This window comes from Centruroides sculpturatus, unplaced genomic scaffold, assembly GCF_000671375.1.
Source record: "Centruroides sculpturatus isolate CEXI.00-Female unplaced genomic scaffold, Cexi_2.0 scaffold41, whole genome shotgun sequence".
In the NCBI taxonomy this organism is placed as follows: Eukaryota; Metazoa; Arthropoda; class Arachnida; order Scorpiones; family Buthidae; genus Centruroides; species Centruroides sculpturatus.
The window spans coordinates 458,481-479,224 of record NW_019384983.1 but is presented as its reverse complement, the minus strand read 5'-3'; the positions used below and the strand labels follow the sequence as shown (position 1 = coordinate 479,224).

Genomic DNA, 20,744 nt, shown 5'->3' with positions numbered 1-20,744 from the left:
GAATAAGGACAGTATGGTGAGAAGAATTCTTCATGTTTTTAATGTAAAGTGTCAGAACCTACAATAGAAGGCTGACACTTGATCGTTTTTAACATTGTGACGTCTCTTTTTACTTGTTTACCTTTGTTTTTTAAGAAGTTATTCTTCAACAAAAAAAAAATGTTAACTGTTACTTCTGGTGTTGTATATAAAAGGATTAAGATAGACTCGAAAATTTTATATTTTTGTAAATAGTCAAAAACTTCAATTATGTAAATATCTACTATATAAAACTAAAAAACTGGGCAGTCTATGTCATGGTATGCCAAAAACAGCCACTAAAGATACCCCAAGCTATTATTTAAAATTAAAATATAAATTATTATATATACATTTTATATTGTTACAGTATAATTTAGTATATTATTATTTTTATTTGTAATAGGAATTCGTTATTATTATTTTTATCTATATAATATAAAACTGAAAAAATGGTCAGTCTATGTTGGCATATTGAGCGCCAGCAAAGCACAGTGGCAAACCAAGGAATTGCCGGAGTCCATGCTCGACTCTTTTTGATGGTATTTGGCATGCATCTGCTTGCTATGTTATTTAAAAAGAATTGGATATAGTGATGTAGGTCATAGTGCATGACAATGAATAACATCGATTCTGCCTGTCATTTATTCACCTGAAGAACTAAGTTCGAAAACGTTAGTGAAGGTATTTTGAAATAAGCACTGTTTTTGGTTTAGAGTCGTGATGAGTTGGTGCAAAAAATTGAGGAAACTGTTTGTGAAGACCACCAATTGATAGTGGATGAAATTTCTGTGATGTTTCCACAACTCTCCAAAACTCTTCTATACCAGACACTCACAGAACGCCCATCCTCACACAGCCTTAGCCACCAAGGCACTCTTGAACTCATTTGGTTGGAATGTTTTGAACTACCCCCATATTCCCGACTTGGCGCCTTCAGATTATCATCTTTTCACCTCCCTGAAGGTACACATAGGTGGAATTAAATTTTCAACTGACGAGCAGGTGCAGAAAGAGGTTCTGAAGTGGGGAATAAGCTGGCAGGAGAGTTCTTTGAGGAGGGCATAAAGGGCTTGTGCCACAGCTCACCACATGCATTGAATGGAATGGCAATTATGTGGAAAATAGTCAACAAGTGTATCAACAATATTCTGTAATTTTTTTCAAATACACTTTTTCTAAAAAAATATAAAAATCTAGCACACTTACTTTCTGAACATGCCTCATAAATAATATAAAAGATATTTTGTTTCAAAATTATATTACAGTAGAGCATCGATTATCCAAATACCAATCAACTGAAACATCAGTTAACCGAAAACGTTCCAGTCAGCAAATTCAAATTTCTGCTAGTGCTGTGGCATTGCGCACTCTCCCCCTCCCTGCCAAACTAAACTGTAGGCCTAGTTTAATGTACTACATTATGTAAGGTATGTATCTGTAAAACATGTGATATAAATTATATACAGTACAGTTTTGTGTTTAATATGTTTTTTCGTAAACGATCAGTTATCCGAACAACACAAGTCTCAAATTGTTTTGGATAATCGATGCTCTACTGTACATAATTTTAATAAATATTTTATTAGACAAGTATGAACAAGAAAGTTCATACTTGTCAGAATTTTACTACTTTAAGTTGTAATCATCAATGCAAAGTTTTTAAGAATTAAAAAAAATTTTTTAAAGAGTGTCAAATTTAAAATTACAAAAGAATTATAGTTGTTATTCTATTTTCATAAATCAATTATATTTTTTATTTTTATATATTTATATTTTAATTATTATATTATAAACACATCATAAACATAAGATTTTAATTTTCAACTAATATACAAATATAACATTTTAGTGATAATTATTGAAATTTTGATTCAAATAAAAAAAATCCTGAATAGTCATGGCCAGTCTGTCAAATTAAAATAATCTGGAAACGAATAATAAAATTTTTCATCTATAAATAACTGACAAAACTGGTAATAAGTTTAATGAATAATTACCTTTTAAATAATGTAAGAAAGAAAAATTTCCAGATTTTTAAAATCAGACTTAGTTAGATTAATGTAGAAATTAGAAATTAATCATTACGAATTTGTCATTAAAATAAGCAAAGTTGTCATTTGTTACTAATTTTAATAATTAAATATTTTGAATTAATTAACCAATACTATAGATAAGATTTTATCTATTAAGAATTACTATCTATGATATTGTAGATAATTAATATAACTAAAAAGTATTTAATAAAATTTAAAAATAAGTCTGATTTAGAACAGGAAGAACAAGTATCAGTTCTGGACAGACTATGCAAGGGTCTCTTTTAAACAAAATTTAAAATTGAATTACTACATAACAATATAAATTTAATTACCCATATTTAAAATAGTTTCTGTACTTAATAAATTTACAAAGTTATTTCATTTACTAATATTTAGCTCCAAATTTATACTATAACATTTAATTCAGAATATAATCTAATGCTTATCTATTCTTACTCAAAACATTCATTGATATCATTATCAATTGAAGAAACTTGTGTACTAAGTTTGTCAATAATATCAGCTAGGTATATCTCAGAAAAGATATTAATACTAATAAAATTAAAAGTATTTCCATTGCAAAATAACTAGAAAAGCATAATTAATTCTAAAAATTAAAAAAATATATGAAAATTTTTAACAAAATATATTTATTTTCTAGGATAATTTATCTACATAAATTTACAATTGTTTTCAAATTTAACAAAATATTTTTGAGAACATTAAAATTTGATATTGCTAATGTTTTTCCATTAGCATCTGTTTTACAAGAATAAATTTTTTTAATATCATAAAATAAATAAAAATGTTAATTATAAGGAAGTTTTAAGGATAAATAAAATCTCTAATATTCTTATATGGACCATTTATTTTGAAAGTGGTGTAAGTCCATTTTTGAAAAAAAAAATTGAGAAATTTCATAATTTACATATAATTTAGTGTAAACTTTTTATTTATAAATAATTCACACTTAGTATTTTATAATAACCATAAGCTTTGATCAATTAAAAATTTGTCAGTAAATGACATTGCATAACCATTGATTATGAAAATGGTGTAAGTCCATTTTCTGCAGTTTAATTAAGCACTTATGGGCTGTCCATAAATTATATCTGCATTTTACCAACAAAAGCACAATTTGATAGAATGGAAATAGATGAAATGAAAAAAAAAATTCCATGTAATGAGCCTAAATGAAAAGCAGTGCCTAATGATAAGCTCATAATAATGATAAACTTATCATAAAATACTTTAACAATAAGTAAATATCTTTAATGTTGAAAATAAACAGCACTATTTTATTTGTTATTTTTTGTAAACAAAATCAGAATAAAACATTATGTATTTCAACTGAAATTGAATTTTACATAATTGAAATTTAATAATGTTTACAGTTCAATAATTATGAAAGTAGTGTAAGTACATTTACGACCACAAAAAAATATATTGGTTTAGTTAAATTCACATAAAAGCCTTTATGTAATCAACTTACATATTTCTAAAATCATAGAAACATTGCCAAATTTAGTAGACTTTTTATTTGTATTTTTAAATTGACTAAAACGCAACCTTTAAATATTTTGAAAGAAAAAAAAAATGGACTTATACCACTTTCAAAATAAACAGTCCATATAATTACTGTAGTGATTGATTGATTAATGTAAAGCACCAGCACATAATAGGCTAATTGCAATTGTGCCCATTACAGGTGGATCTGACTAGCATGGATGAGGAATGAGAGTGATACCTTATCCTATACTCTTCTTGATAAATTTTGGGTTTGAACCAGTATCCCTATGGCAGCAGACTAGCATCTTACTACATGGCCAAAATTATGATAATTATGAAAATCAATTTAAAAGTTTAGTTGAAATTCTTACAAAAACATTTTAAAATCTGTTTAATTAATTTTATTCATATTTAGTTTCTAATTTTATATTTTTCATAATGTAGTATTTTATTACATAATTTAACCTGATAATTTAATTACATACAAAATTAATAAAGTAATTTACAATAACAATAGATACAAAATTCCAGAAATATTGATTCTGTCATTCATTATTATTAAATCTAAATACTTTTGAAGAAAATATAGGTCATCAGAAACATAAATACAATAATCAAGATTTGGTTATATTAAATTTAAAAAGGAATTATCAATATTCTAAAATTGATAAAACAAATTGCAAATGGACAAAAACTTTGGTGTAAAATTCATTCTTTTTGACAAAAATCACTTTAGCCAATTTCAAACTACACAAACATAAAATTTCATATTGCATTATCACAAAGAGGATTGAAATTCCTCAATAAATACTATAGACACAAAATCGTACTTATGGTATTTCTGAGATTTTATTAAAACAACAAGAAAATTTATTGAAATGGATTCAAGTCAAATATATGATGGCAATAAAATAGAAAACTTTTTATAAATAGTTTCTTACTTGATCAAATAATTGTTTGCCAGTTGTATTAGGTTGGATGGCAAACTCCAGCTCTGCATCCATAGTAGTCACACGTACATTAACCTAGAGAAAATTTAACAATTTAATGGTTTTTTTTTTATTTTCAAGAAAGTAAATTTTTTACTATTATTTTTTTATTTACAAAATGGCAATATTGTATTATTCATCATTATCAATTACTGAAGTACATATTTCATATATTTTATATACACACTAACAACAAAGAATATTTTACACAATTAAAAAATATATATATTGTTATACTTAAGCGAATAAAATTTATAAAATACAAAAGGAAAATCTGTCATATATTCTCTATGTATCAGTTAATAAAAAGAATAAATATAGTAAACAAGTACAGTAAGTCAAATTAATTGATTTAACATCTAATTTACAATTTTTTATAAATTTATTTTTAAGATTAAGGTTTTCATATTCTTTTTTTGTCAGCAAGAGTCATTAAGATGTTTTCATGTATTTTGTGGGAAGCTATAATTTAATTTCTAGAATAAAATAATTATGTTCAGTTACAAAACAGAACAGATTTAAAGTTTAGTAAGCAGAAATTTGCATAAATAGCAAATCCTATTAATTGTTAAGTATTTACTATACAGATAACCCCCGTATAACACGGCACTTCTATAGCATGGATTCACTAACATGGTTTGAGAATTGGGTAAACCCTCGTACAACATGAAATGTAATAAATTTTCACATATTTAAGTACTAATAGTTCATGAAAATAATAATTTTCGAGAACTATTAGTACTTAAGTATGTAAATTTTCTTTTCCCGCCTTCTGTCGATACACATGGTCCTTCTCGAAACTTGTTTTAGTATTGCCAGATCTCAATGCATCTGATTTTGGTATTGCCAGATGTTTTTCCCTTATTCCATACTTGCTTTATTCTTCATAAGTGTTTAGTACCATAACTTCATAAGTGCTTAGTATAAAGACATTTATAAAGATCTTTTAACTAAAAGCAAGCAATAGTCTAAAATAACATATTTTTGCAAAAGGTAGAGCATAGATTTGAAGATAATGCAGAAAAATGCTCAGAGGATAATAATATCTTGCCAAAAAGAAAACGTTCTTGGTTAACAGTGCTTAGTGATGACGAAGAAAACATTGTTTAATTTATATTAATATATATCACTTAAGAAAATTTTAATAAAGATATTTATCTTAATTATGAAAATATAATAGCATGGTTTTTTTTTAATTTTTGGAACCTAACTCCCCTTTTCGTACTAGTTATTTGTTTTGTATAACACGGATTTGCATAACACGGCAATTTTTTGGAACATAACTCCCGTGTTATACAGGGGGTTTATTAATTATATTAGTACAGGTTATACCTGTACTAGTATAATTATCACACTTTTTTTTTATAAAAATAAGGAAAATAAACACTATTAACAATAAATAGCATAAGTCATAAAGTTAACTTTAAAAAAACTTTCAGAAGCAGGCTTTTTTTCTTTTTTCACTAAAATTCACTTTAATTTCTTCCTCTAAAGTAGGCAATTTATGGCTTTTCTATGGCTTGTCAGAGCTACAAGCAGCACTACCCTTGCATTATAGAGCCATGTTTGAAAAGTAATAAGTGAAAATGAAACAAACAGAAGCACTGATATCACAAGCAAGAACTCCAAAGAAAGACTGATGAGAATTCCAATGTGTAATGCAAAACAAGAAATTATCTTTTCCAGAACAAGAATGAGTGTGAGTGAGCAATATGCTTGAGACTTTGTGAATCTTAAAAAATGGTGCAGATTTAAAAGACAACTAAGAATTTTTTATTTTATATATTTTCATTTTTTTCAGATTACCAATAGTATAAATCTGAAACTGTGTGTGACAAGTCTGCATATAGTGAGGACCTACTGTATAATTATATAGAAAACCAAGCCTAACTTACATTAATAATCAAATGTTAAAGCCAGATTCATTATCAGTTCATTATCAGATTAAAAATGACTATGAAAAAGAAAAAAAAGGATGAAAGGGAGTGGGGCTGTAAAAAGTACTTTGAAACTGAATATGGTTAAAAGTGAAAAATGTAATTCTAGTGGTGTTAATATCTGTTATTGTATATTGAAAAAGTTGGTGGTTTTTCAAAAACAAATAGGGTAGTCATCACAAAGTGGGCTGATGAGGGACAAGGTCCAACATACATTCCTCGTATAATATGAATAATAAATGTTGACGATTTCCTAATCAAGTAATAATTTCAATCCTGTGTATAATAAGTCTGGTATTACAGTGGATGTTGATGGCCATTAATGAAACTAAGAGAGAACAACCAGGCATGAAGCAAAAACAAAAAAAGGTTAAAACTTGTCTAATTAAATATATAGATATCATGTAATATGTAATTAAATGAAAATTATATATTTATATAATTTTGTATCATGACATTTTGAGTTGTAAAAAAGTCTCTTGTTTTTGCAGATGCATTTGCCCAAACAACATTTATTTTTACAACAACACTTTATAACCCTACCATCTATTTTTCAAATTAGTAGCAGCTTCTTCCTGAAGAGAAACTTTATCAATAGAAATTAATTTCTCTTTAGAAATAGAAAATTGATTATAAACAAAGAGCTGCTTTAGAGTACTATTTTGTTTCCAAATTTATAAAAATTGGAATCCTCTACAGCAATAACCACAACTTCCTTTCAGCACCTTATAACATATACTTTGAAAATCTGTACAACCATGATTAACATCTGGAACTTTTATCTATACCAGAAATGGATAAACTTTTTTCCTCAAAGGTCACATGGATATCGGTAAAGTCTCTAGCAGTCTGCAAGTAAGAAAAAAGACTGACTTGTGAGTGCACTATTACCCAATAGAACTCCAAACAATTGACAGCATTCACAATTGCAGCCCAAACCTAGGTGTGAACACAGTTATACACAAGATTGCTCACTTTTATTTAATGTGCAAAAGCATGTACTGATTATGTATCTAATTTATTGTTTTTATTAATAAAATTACAAATTTGTGTGTGACCCATGGGTTGTAGTTTGTGCATATGATCTATGCAATATCCCCAATTTGAGTAGGAAAAAATTTTATTTTTGATGCTTGCTTTATTTTTGTTACTTACAATAATAGATTTTCTTTTTGTGGCTGTTCTTTTTACAGAATTTGAGTTATTTTGTTCATGCAACGGTTTTGTACATAAGGAAGTATCATTTAGTTGTATACTATCATTGCAGATAGTTTTTTTTTCACTATTATGACTATCCACATCAGAATTATTGAAATCTCCTTTTCAGCTTCATTATGAAGGCGACTTCATGAATGCTGTTGTGACCACTTCAATTAAATTATCATTTAAGAACATATCTGACCATTTCTACAAGCTGTTCTTCTGTTTCAATAGCTTTAATTTGCTCACAAAAAAGAGACAACCATGTTATTCACCTTTTTTGGTTTAACCCCAAACAAAGCTTCATATAAAGTCTGACAAATTCCCTCACAATAGGTTTTTTTTTTCAAATTGAGCAAAGGTAGGTCTTCCAACCATTTATTTATATCATTATCCAAGCATTTAACATATTTTGTATATTGTAAAGAAAACATTTTCATGACAACTCAGGATATCTTCTATATTGAAGTTAAGACCATGTACGAAAATATATGTTTGAGTCTTTTTAATCCATTAACACAATAACAGAAGTAACAGTTACATTGTCTTGAAGAAAAACTTCATTAAAAAAACAAGTAATAATAGATAAAAATTCACGAAGTATAGTGAGAAAATGTACCTTTGTTTTTAATGTGAAAATGTCAGATCCTCAAATAAAAGGCTGATATTTGATATCGTTTTTAACTCTGAATTTTTATCTATTACTATTTGTCTTTTTAATGACGTTTTTCTTCAAGCCAATGTAACTGTTACTTCTGTGGTTGTGTTAATGGATTAAAAAAAAAAAAGATTCGAAAATGTATATTTTTGTACATGGTCTTAACTTCAGTAAAGAAAACATTCAAAAAGTCCAGGGTGAAATATTTTTTAAGATATATTTCTGGATTTTTTAGAATTTTTTTCTTTACAATGTGGAAATTTTATGGAAAATATCTGAAGTCACAGAACTTTTACCAGATTTACATAAATATAGGTGAGAAAGTAGCCTTTAAGAAAAGATAGACTGCCAATATGGATATGTTTCCTGTGATTGTAAAAATGACGATAAGGAAGACTACAAGAATATTTTTATTCATATCAGTCTTTATTATTTTGTATTTTTTACAATGTCTTAAAAAAATATTTTGTATATTTTGACTGGCTTTTTCTACACAGTCTTGTATTTGACTATGTTGTGGTTTTCCACATACTATCTTCACATCTTCCACATTGCACACAGTTCAGATACAACCAAGTCACTATATTCTTTATCATTGTCTGAATGCAATATGGCTACAGCTCTGAAGATCAAAAAATATATAATGATGATTAGTGACTTCTTTAACAGTTTTGCTTTTTAAAGGTCTTAATTGAATGAACTTTGTAAGGTGATCTTGATATATAATATCAAAAAATATATAATGATGATTAGTGACTTCTTTAACAGTTTTGCTTTTTAAAGGTCTTAATTGAATGAACTTTGTAAGGTGATCTTGATATATAATAATAAATTAGAAATTAAGAGTAAACTAAAAGCAATTACCCTTTCATTTACTGTTAGAGCCTGTACACACTAGGCTTTTTTCAACGCGCGTTTAACGGAGCGTGCGCACTGGCTCGGTTTGGAAATGGATGTGGAAGTGATTGCTTGTGTGTGGCTCCTCTATCATCGCTATAAAAGACGATGGCAGAGGCAAAGAGAATTTTGGGTGCACCCAATATTACGAGATAGACTGACGCATGAAATGTTTGCGACGTTGTATCCAAAACTAAGACAAAATAAATTCAAGTTTTTTAATTCTTTTAAAATATCTATAAAATCCTTTCACGATGGTTGGTCTCTTTTAGATTTTATCAATAAATAGATCAGTATCGAAATGATCGTTCTCCATTTCAGCACATATATCTCAAAGCGCTCGGCTGACGCCCGCAAAACGCGCGATCGCGCATGTACGGTAACATGGCAGCACATATATCTCAAAGCGCCCGTAAAGCGCTCGCAAAATGCGCGTTTTAACAAAAATCTATAAATGTGCGTTAAACGCATGCTTGGTGTTTGAGTGTGTACGCCTACATAGAACTCTTGGTTCTTTAAAGCGCGCGTTTAACGCGCGTTGAAAAACGCCTAGTGTGTACACAGCCTTAATTAAAGTATTATACTTTTAAAGAAATTGTTTGTAGTTCACTAAATAGCCATTGTACCAATATAAAACCAACACAATACATACACAGGATGCCAGATACTTGGTACATTTTTCCACATATTCCAAGCAGAAAGTAGCCCAATAGCAGTAATCACATAAAAGTAATTTTGATGTGCTTTTAAAGCAATTATTCCTTTAGAAAATTATATTAAAATTTTTAATTTTTCAATGTGAAATAATAATAAAATACTGTAAAATATAAAATAATAGTATTAACTTTTTCTTTATTGCAGATGAAAAATTTTTAATCTTCTTTCCCATGGAGATGTGACACAATAAATCAGTTTTGAAAAAAATTTATATTTAATAAATAAATGATTAATTTTCCAAATATTAAAGGGCAATGTTTAGACTATACATGCAATATTTAGTTAAAACTCCATTGTAAGTGAACCTGCACAGTTCTTATCCATATTGTTGAAGGGTCAACTGTATTTTATGCAATGTTCTTTACTCATTATGGAGGCAAATAATACACACATAAATGCAACTTAAGTATACAAACATGAGTTTAGTATATAATAATAGATTTATTGACAAAGTCAACTTTGCAATAAATCTGCTTATATTCTGATTATTATACTTGCATCAATCCAATCCAAAACACATTGTTATAGTAAATTTTGGCCAACTGATCATAACTGATGAAAACACATAGGCTAAATAATATTTTTCTTCTATGACAATAACTTCAGCATTTACAGTACAGTGCTGGCACATTTTTTGACAAATTATCCTTTTCAATAGAATTACAGTACATTGTTAAATCTTGTCTAAACCTGTAAATTTAATCAAAGTTTCAAATAAAAACCAAATATGCCAATGGAATTTTAAATAAAAACCAGGGCTGTGGAGTCACGTAAAAATCTACCGACTCCAACTCTTCCTTACCATGCGACTCCGACTCCGACCAGGGACAGAAATTCTGATGTCATCACGTGACCACAGAATAAAAGATTCAATAAATAGAGTTCTAATAAAGATAGAACGTAGAAACTTTTTATTCCAAAGCTAAAAGACTCCTGTAAGTAATATACAAATATGTATTCGATAATTTTTACTTTTCTGTCTGTTATATATAACAAAGGGAAAGTGTAACGCTCTGTCAAAAAATGATCCTTCCCAAATTTTTACATTTTTGGACTCACGACACCTTGAAATTTCGAGATATGCAAAAGATTCAAGGTATTTTTCTATATGTGTGAATGTTAGAATGTGTGGGGGGCATGATTTCGTTCACCCTGTTTGAAGCCTAATAATTTCTGTGGTCAGAGTGGTTGGAATCGGAGTCAGATGGTTTAACACAGGAGTTAATTATTAAGCGTCAAAGTGGTTGAACTAAATTATGTCCCCATATCCCATTCTAACATCTTAAGCGAGAACATCTTAACGAGTTTTACTGTACTATTATAAAATGACAAAAAAGCTTACTTTGAGGGTAGAGACGAGTTTTATTTTATTTTTTTAAATTTTGAACGCTAATAATGAGTAAAATATTCATTAAGAGATATGATACATGACCACCTTTATGTCTTCACTCTGTCGACCTTTAATTAAGAACCAAAATTTAATAGTATTAATGCCCCTTTATATGCAAGCCACAGTGCCACATTTCATTTCTTAAAGTTTACCCATTCTGAGATATTGTTTAATATCTCAGAACAGAAAATAAAGAAGTTAAACAAATTAGACGCCAACACATACACACACGCAAATTTTTCCTCTGAATTTTTATTGACTTTTTGAGGGGTTTGAGAGGTCTCCAAATGTGTAGATTTGCAAAAAAACCTGGAGGGTCAAATATGACACAATTCCAATACTTTTCCGTTTTATATACATAAGAAGTTGGGAAGTAAAAAAGGAGTCGGAGTCAGCAGATTTTTTGATGACTCCGACTCCGGCTAAAATACCAAAACTCCACGACTTCGACTCCACAGCCCCGATAAAAACTGATAATGCTTCCAGATGCTTCTGTGCATGCGCATAGATCACATGCCTAGCAAAATGAGTGCTGATTCAAAAATGAAAAAGAAATTTAGATATGATATATTTGGAGAAAGAAGCCAAAAGCTTCAACTTTTTGATAAAAAAAATTAGCCAAAAAATTCACAGATCACCTTCAGAAACAGCCCAAAGTGAGAAAAGTAACCCAATCTAGCAACCCTGTGTATTAAACATTAAAAAATTAACAAAGAAAAACACTCTTGATAAGTAACCAATGAGTACGCTATATCATGTAACAAAGAATAGCTAATAACATCATATTATGCATAAGCTCCAGGCTGCCATTTCTATGATTCACTGCAGCCAAACATTTCTGACATTCAGGCCATGCTTCTTTATGCAGTGCTTGAGAAGCACTTTACAGCGAACACTCTGAAACCCATTTCTAAATGCAGCACTGCAATGTAGCAAACCGTTTCTAAACCTTTGCTGCAAAAGGTTGCTGCAGTGAAGATAAAGCAGCTTTTACATTTGCTACATGTGTAAAACAAAATGGACGCTTGCGTGTATAATATAATATTATGCTGTAAAAATAAAAAAGTCAAAGTGATGTTGATAAAAATATTATGGAAAGATTAAGAAGGATTAAATTTTATAAAATGGCTCTGAAAGTTATCTAAAGAATAAGAAAATACTATATTTTAAATATAATTATATATCTTCTATCTCTTTACTTTGTTCACATTTTTGGAAAGATTAATGCTCAATTCTTTATAACTCTTTATTTAAATATTGTAGTTCTTTAACTAAAGCACTACTTTCTGCTGTAACTGAAATTAAAGAATAGATTGGGCATCCATGTTTTGCTTGAGTAGAAAGCGTTTCTAAACTATAATGCAGTGACATGTAGTGGTACCTGCTCGTGACGTCATTTTTGCTACACTCTCACTGCATAAAGAAACGCAACCTCACTACAGGTCATCAATGTATGTTGATATTCACACATTTTGAGTTTTCTCAGTAGCAAATATATTTAATAGTTAATAGTTTTAAAAATGCATTAAATACATTACGGTTGATTTAAATTTTTTCTGTAAGTACTGAAAATCAGTAAAATCAAATTCTTGTCCCAATATTATAAGTATTTTTTAAATTTATATTCAAATATAAAATGTGCTAAATATTCTGTATTAAAAAAGTTCATAATAAATCATTAAATACTTTCAAAATAATATTAATCATCATGTATATAACTATAGAACTAGGACAGTAAAAACAAATCAGCATTACTAACATAAATTTAATACTTAACAGAGTAAACATATTCAAGTAAATACAACATGAATATTTTAAAACTTATTTAGTAAAAAATCCTAATTTGTAAACTTAAATGAAACACTATTTTATATTGTTTTTCAAATGTTACTCTATATCAAATGACAAAAATAAGAGATTTTCTGGAACTAAATACAAAGAGTTTGTTGAAATTTTTTTTATAAAATTAAATAATTAACTCTTAAACATTAATGGATCTATTCTTGTGAAATTTAAGAAAAGCAATTAATTAAATAATAAATTAATTTTTTTTTCTAAATTATTTTCAGTCATAAATGAAATAACATATAATATCCACAATTATTCCAATAAATTGGAATTCCAAATTACAAATTTAACAAGAATAAATCTGTTAACATTTTTGTATACTTCAAATTGTTTTCATTAATAAAATGACCGATTCATTATTCTTATTATTTATTAAACTATAAAAAAATTATATATATTTTTTAACAACTGAATCACATCTTTAAACATTTCATTTCAATAAAGTTCTAATAGATAAAATATTTGCTAAATATTTCACTTCATTTATAAAAGAACATTATGGAATATACCTTGACCTCTTTTCCAATGAAAACTGTAGTTTCCTGGTGTAAAGCTATACATTTTAGTATTTATTAATTACATTTTGGGTTATCATCAAAAACTCTTATAACTGAAAATACAATTACAGTATAGAGAAAACTTTCATTCTACTTATTAGTTTGAACCTAACTTTTTTAAATAATCCAAATAGAATGTTATATAGTTTTTCACATTTATAGAAATATGAAAGAATTTTATAATTTTTTTATAATAATGGAAAAACAGATAAATAATAGTTGCTTATTTGATATAATGGTTACAATATTCATAAAATTAATGTATTCCATATAGCTTCGGTAAGCAATTGTAACTTTTGAGAAATATACTGTTAATTTAAATTTTATATCTTTTTTTTTTAATATTTTCTCTGAGAAAGTAATTCATAAAAGTGAAACACAAATAACTATAAAAATGAATAACTAAAATAAACATGCAAATCTGTCATATTTTTCATAAAATAAAGATGTTTTAATAAAAGACTTAACAAACTTTGTTAATTTTTTTTCATTAAAGAGTCAAAAAAACTAGCTACAAAGAATTTTCCTAAAAGGAGTAATTCTCATTAAAAACCAAAGAAACATTTTAGTAAACTGCTGTAATATTATATACTGTAATAAATTTAAGCAAATTAACCATTAATTATCAATTACTTGCACAACATTATAAATTCTCTAACATAGTACTGATTATTTTCATTTTCTACATGTACAAAAGTAAATAAAAAACTTTAAGAAATTTTAATGTAATAGAAAATTATATTTAAATCTAAAATTTTAAGCAAATTTTTAAAAGCTTTGCAATGTTTGAAAATTCAGAATTTAAACCAAAAAAATACATTTTCATGGTCTTGCATCTGAATGACAAAATTATGTTTTTAGTGAAGATTTATGAATTGAGGTTGAAAATAGTGAAAATTACAAACAATACAATCTCATACCAAATAATTAATAAAGTCTTTCTATGTTTGAGTAAGAAAATTATAAATGACATTCTTACATATTATTATATATTATTTAAGAAAACTATATAAACTATAGGATAATTTTCTGAAGTGTTAATTTCTTTTTTCTAGAATTAAACTGATAAATGTTTCCATGAAAAAATGCTTAATATTCAGTGTTTTAACTATTATTTTTCATTCTAAAATGGAATATTCTAAAAAGTTTCAAGTAAAATATTCCTAAGTTTTTTTTTTTTTTGTATTGTCAAGTGTCTAGTAGGATATCTACATGATAAATAAAAACAAATAATATGATTTTTCATTAAACTATGATAGAAATATATGCTGTACAAAAATAAGAATGTTTTTAATAAAATTATTTTGTTCTTTTATTGAAATTATTATGTCATTATAAACCATAAATTTATTTTTTATACTACTGTTTTGTGATTACTGCTTAAACAGCTAACAAATTTAGATTAAAAAAAATATATAAATATTCTATTTTTATCATATTTTTTTAATTTCAGGTATTTTATGTAAATTATATTATTATTAGATCTAACATTTAAAAATAATATAAATAAAAGCATAACAAAGCAATATTTTTGAAAATTAATTTCTGCTTTATCAATAAATAATTGGTTTTCTAATCATGTTTCTTCTAATTATTGATTAAATGCAAAAGTTAACATTTGACTACTGACATATTTTAACATGATGCATTGAGAAATCTGAAACTGAATGGATTATGCACCTCCTGAGTTATGCATCTCAGGAGCTGACTTACTATGGCTTGAAGTGTTCAATATTTAGATAGGAAACTGTGGGATCCAAAACATTAGAAGATAATATTTCAGGAAGAGTTTTGGAAAAGAATAGTATAATTTAACTATAAAAATATTTATAATTAGTTGAATTATTCATAATACTATTATTTATATTTAAATACTTAAATTATTATTTGAATTCTTAACAAATAGACAATTTTATTGAAATACTTAAAAAATGTAATTTTCTTTCATTAGATAATTATTATTGATAGTGTTATATGAAGTTGGCACAAAGAAATTTAAGTTTTGTATGCTGATTACAAATTTAAAAACTGTAAACTTACTTATTAAAAATAAAGCTTTATTTAACAAACAATATAACATTATGAAAAACTAGTGTTTTTAATATGATGTGGAATACTCTTACAATTTAATTTTACATTATTTAAAGATTTAATAACTTTTTAAAATTTGTTTCCTATGTAAAAATTCTAATAAATCTTTTTCACTTTTCCTAAAAGAATTATTTTAATGAATTTTCACTATATTTCCTTAATTCTAAAATGGACCAGAGTCAGAAATCAAATTTTAAGAGTTTTTTAATGAACAAAAAGTTTTAAAATAAGTTTTATTTTGCTAATTAACAACAAATTAGAAAAACAATAGCAAAACAGTTCCATGACTTAGGTAATGTTTAGCAGCTCTATTTCCATCAGCATACTCTGCATAGAATAACTATTTATTTTAATGCTGCATCATAATGTTATCTTGAAGGCTTTTTATGCATTAAAAAGCAGTTTAAATTAAGTGCTTATTACCAGCAGTGCATTTAGATCTGCACAAATTCAGATTTTTGGCTATATTGTTCACTATGTTGTCTACTTACAATGACTATTGATTATTGGTAATTGTATATGAAAGCTGCCATTAATTCTAAAACACCTCTACTTCAGACAAGTAAAAATGGATAAAAAGTACATCTTAAAATCAAGAAAATATCGTATATTCATTTTTCTATTAATTCTATATATAATTATTGATATTTAGTAAAATAAGTATACTAAAAGTAATTATGGCAAATTTGTAAAAATACAATGTTACATTGACCATTTCACCAGAATCAAATTTATAATTTGTAATTAAATTAAAGAAAAATATTGCAGGCTAAAATAAAAACGTATTCATTTATATGGCTCAAAGTAAAAAATAAAATAATTATTCCAGATTATCATTTACATCAACTTATCTAGCTCATTAATAAAATTAGATTGAACAAACCAATAGTAATTGAAAAAATTTATGAGTAACTTCAACTTATTAAATTAATTTTTTATAACTTATGTATTTTATGGGTGATTACTTAAATTGACATGAATTACTATGAAGTAAGAACAAACAACTTAAATTTTGAGATTAACATATCAGATTTTTGGAAAAATCCTATCTTAAATTAATATGTAATGTTATTTCTAGCATGACATCTTAAACTTGTGCAATAACTTTTGAATTTATATATTTTAACAAGAAACATCAAAAAATTTGGAACTGGATTACTCATTTGCCTCCCGAGTTTATACATAACAGAAGATACATGATTAACATTACAAAATAATTTGATATATCCTAAGTTCAAATAATAAATTATAACAATTTGATTACAACAATAGTAATTCAAAACTCAAGACACTATTTAAATGGAATAAATTTTCTAAAGACATTACACATTATACGTTACTGCTATTAAAATTTCTCAAAGTAATAAAGAACAAATTACAAAATATTAAAATTAGATGATAATCTCTAAGTTTCACATATAACACAAAGAGAACTTTAACAAAAGAAACACACATTGTCTATTGAACATTTACAGATAAACATCAATAATTTCTGATGAAAAGGCTTCATTATTTAAAAGACAATAACTGTGTTATGAAAAATGTGATATACATAATTGGTTGTAAACTTCAAGTGTACATAAATATTTTGAAAGAACAATAATTTTATTAAATTATATCATAAATAATTTAACTGATATCTGATATAATGAATTTTCAGAAAAAGTTGAGACAATAATGACAGTTTAAACAATAATCAAGAATTTGATCTAGCTCCATCTATCTTCAATTTCACCTCAATATAAATATTAAAAATACATTTCCATCTGTATTTAATCTCCTAAAGTTATTTAAACAATTTTTATCATTTTATTACTACGAAATTATTAATATAAATTAGAAAATATATTCAATTTATAAAATCTAAATTAAATTAATTTCATTATTAATTAAATTGTATTAATAAATCATATATAGTTTTAATTTTAAAAAAGTTTAAAACTTACTGGTTTAGGCATTTTGGCAGTTTTTCTTCAATTTAATCACTCAAATAACTAGAAAAAAATATATATATAGAAGTTTTACTTTGATTTTAAAATAATTTAAAATAAACTTTTATGAAGTAATAAATAAATATATTATTACATTTAATAAAAAAAAAATTTAATCAAATCGAAATTTTATAAAAATAAACTATTATCTATGCAAAATGTTGTTGAATGTTACAAAATTTGAACAGCTTTCAAATACTACTAAGAATCGTTTCATTATTCTTTCTTTAAACAGTTTAATACAAAACAATATTCCAATATTAACAAACTAAATTTTGAAGTAAGTAAACTCTGTTAAATACTTATTTTGTATATAATATTTATTTAAATTTAATATGCCAAGCTATAAGATAAATCATAAATTGTTTTCTTGGATAACACTACTTTATAAGTAAAAAAATTTTGAAATAATTGTTATTGCTTTATTGTTGTTTAATCAACTCAGTATGTTGAACTACATATTTATATATTTGCTATTTCATTAGATTTAAAGTAATCTATTAAATACAGGATGTATTTAAAAGCAGGATACATTCATCCAAAAATGACCTATTTTTATTAGACAGGTAATAAGAATCTTTTGTGTATTGTACTGCAAAAATTATTAGCACATGCTTTCAAAACTACATAACAAATTTTTTACTTTATTATCTCAAAAATTTTTTAATTTACTTTAAAGTTTTATACTTTTTAGGTTAAATTGCTAATGTACTAATTTCATGTTTTCTTGCATTAATTTATATTCTTGTGTGTGTGTGTGTGTTATGTATGTATGTAATTAAAAATTTTAATTAAAACTAAAATAAACATAGATTGATGAACTTTACAAACTTTAATCTAAGCTGTTGTGTTTATATAATTTGGACATGAACTTCAAAAATATTTCTAGGCAAAGATAAAGTGAAAGCACATTACACTCATGATACTTAGTTTATTAACCTATTTATTATACAACTTAAATGAAATGTACCTTACTTGCATATCATTTTACACAGAAAAGTTTAAGTACAAATGAATAATCATTAGAAAATATTTTATCAATATAATTATATAAATATTTTACTCTTAAAAATTTTTTTGATATCTATAAATTTTTTAATGATAGTACATGATTAAATAATCACTTACATTCAAACAGTATATGGAAATCAAAAATTCTGTATTATTTATAACAAGTAATTTATTACTAAATAAATAAAATGCATAAAGTAATGATTAATAATTTAAATTTCAAGATTCAGAAGTAAAACCAATATAAAATTTGAGTTTTTCTTTTAATCATCATTCTGTGTTCAAAAATGTTTCAGTTCTAGACATTTTGTTTATAATATAGTTTTAAAAAAAACCACAGATCAAAATATTTTGTAAATTTTTGTTTATAAATACATACAGAATTAGTAAAATTTATCTCTTAAATTTATAATTTTAATTTGTTCATTATACATAATGTAAATAAAATTCATACATTTCACAATTTGTTAATGTGTCAAACAGCTTAAAGGCAGAAAACAGACATGACGGTTTTCAATAGAACACATGCTCCATATAAGGTATTATTATGAAACCATTTCAAAGAAAAAATAATATATTAAATATAAATTTTACTCCAAATTAATTACTAATTATTTAGATTAAAAAATTTGAATAATACTTTACATTCAACATTTTATTTATGTAATTAAAAAACTAAACTATTTTTCAACAAAAATTAGAAGAAAAAAATAAAAGTTCCTTCTTATATCACATCACTTATAAACATTATAGATCTGTAATTATTTATTATTTACTTGGAAATAATAATCATATCGAAGTTGTCATTTCATTTTCACAAAATTACTAATTTAAATAATTTCCTGTAATCAGAAATAATTAGGAATTTTACACATTTAAATAAACAGAATTCTAGGAAAACCACAATAAAAGTATAACAGGATTATCGCCTAATTTAAATAAAATTTCATATTGTATAATACTGAAGTCATTTTAAGTATTTCCTAAATGAATGACTTCTCAGAAGATGTCCAAACAAGGAATGTTGAATGACTCATTCCTTAATTTTCTATATGAAACCTAATTTTTTAATATTGAAACTATTCATTTTAAGTTAGTCTAATTAGAAACAATTAATTATCATCAAAATTGATTTTTTAAATAAATAAATATAACATTTAAAACTCACTTTACATTTATCCCCTGTTTATAAGTTTATTGTATTCGTCCCAATGTCGTATATTCTAATGTTTATTGAATTACTATTAATAAAAATAGCATGATTTAGCGTGAAAGACTTTTACAACCGATTTATTAGGCAACGTTCTCATATTTTCCATATGTTTCGTTAATAATTGAACATTAAGACTTATAAAATGCTACTAAACTTTATAACTAAAGTGTTTAAGCGTTTAATTAAACGATACTTACATTTCTTGAAGAGATTCTTTTTTAATCCGGATGCCAATATGGCCGCTCCTCCTCCATTCAAGGGTGGGGTCGTTGCGAAACGCCCCCTATCGGCGTAATATATGTTACAACGTGGAAGTAAACTTTTACGTAAGTTCTGAAACAACTTGTATTACATCGACATAACGCAACGAAGCGTATAATGTAATTTATAAGAAACTAGTCTCCTTGTCAGTATATTGCTTAAATCGGGAGTGTCGAACGCATGTATGAAACGAACCGATATACTTTTAAATTGGTTGCGCGTGATCGATTGTTTATTTATTTATTTATTTATTTTTTATAACAAGCTATGAGATCGAAAAATTGCGTGCATACTAGTCCATACTACTAAAAAAGAATAGTTTAGTTTTAATATATATATTGGTTTTATTTTTCTGTGTAATAATAAAGGGGAAAAACATTTGGAGGAAGCGATAAAACAGCGGGAGGTAATCTAGTTT

At 25.8% G+C, this 20,744-nt stretch overlaps 1 protein-coding gene across 1 annotated transcript in view; it reads right to left on the bottom strand.

The window, feature by feature from the left end:
- The window catches only part of LOC111632860 (moesin/ezrin/radixin homolog 1-like), a 33,092-nt gene extending 12,687 nt beyond the window's left edge, over positions 1-20,405 (bottom strand). Inside the window, exons 1-3 of the mRNA XM_023377384.1 lie at positions 20,263-20,405; positions 17,797-17,844; positions 4,508-4,591 (exon numbers count right to left, since the gene is read on the bottom strand). Of these exons, the coding sequence (XP_023233152.1) occupies positions 4,508-4,591; positions 17,797-17,808 (96 nt within the window). The 5' untranslated portion in view covers positions 17,809-17,844; positions 20,263-20,405. The remainder of the gene's footprint in view (positions 1-4,507; positions 4,592-17,796; positions 17,845-20,262) is intronic.
- Positions 20,406-20,744: the final 339 nt, after the last annotated feature.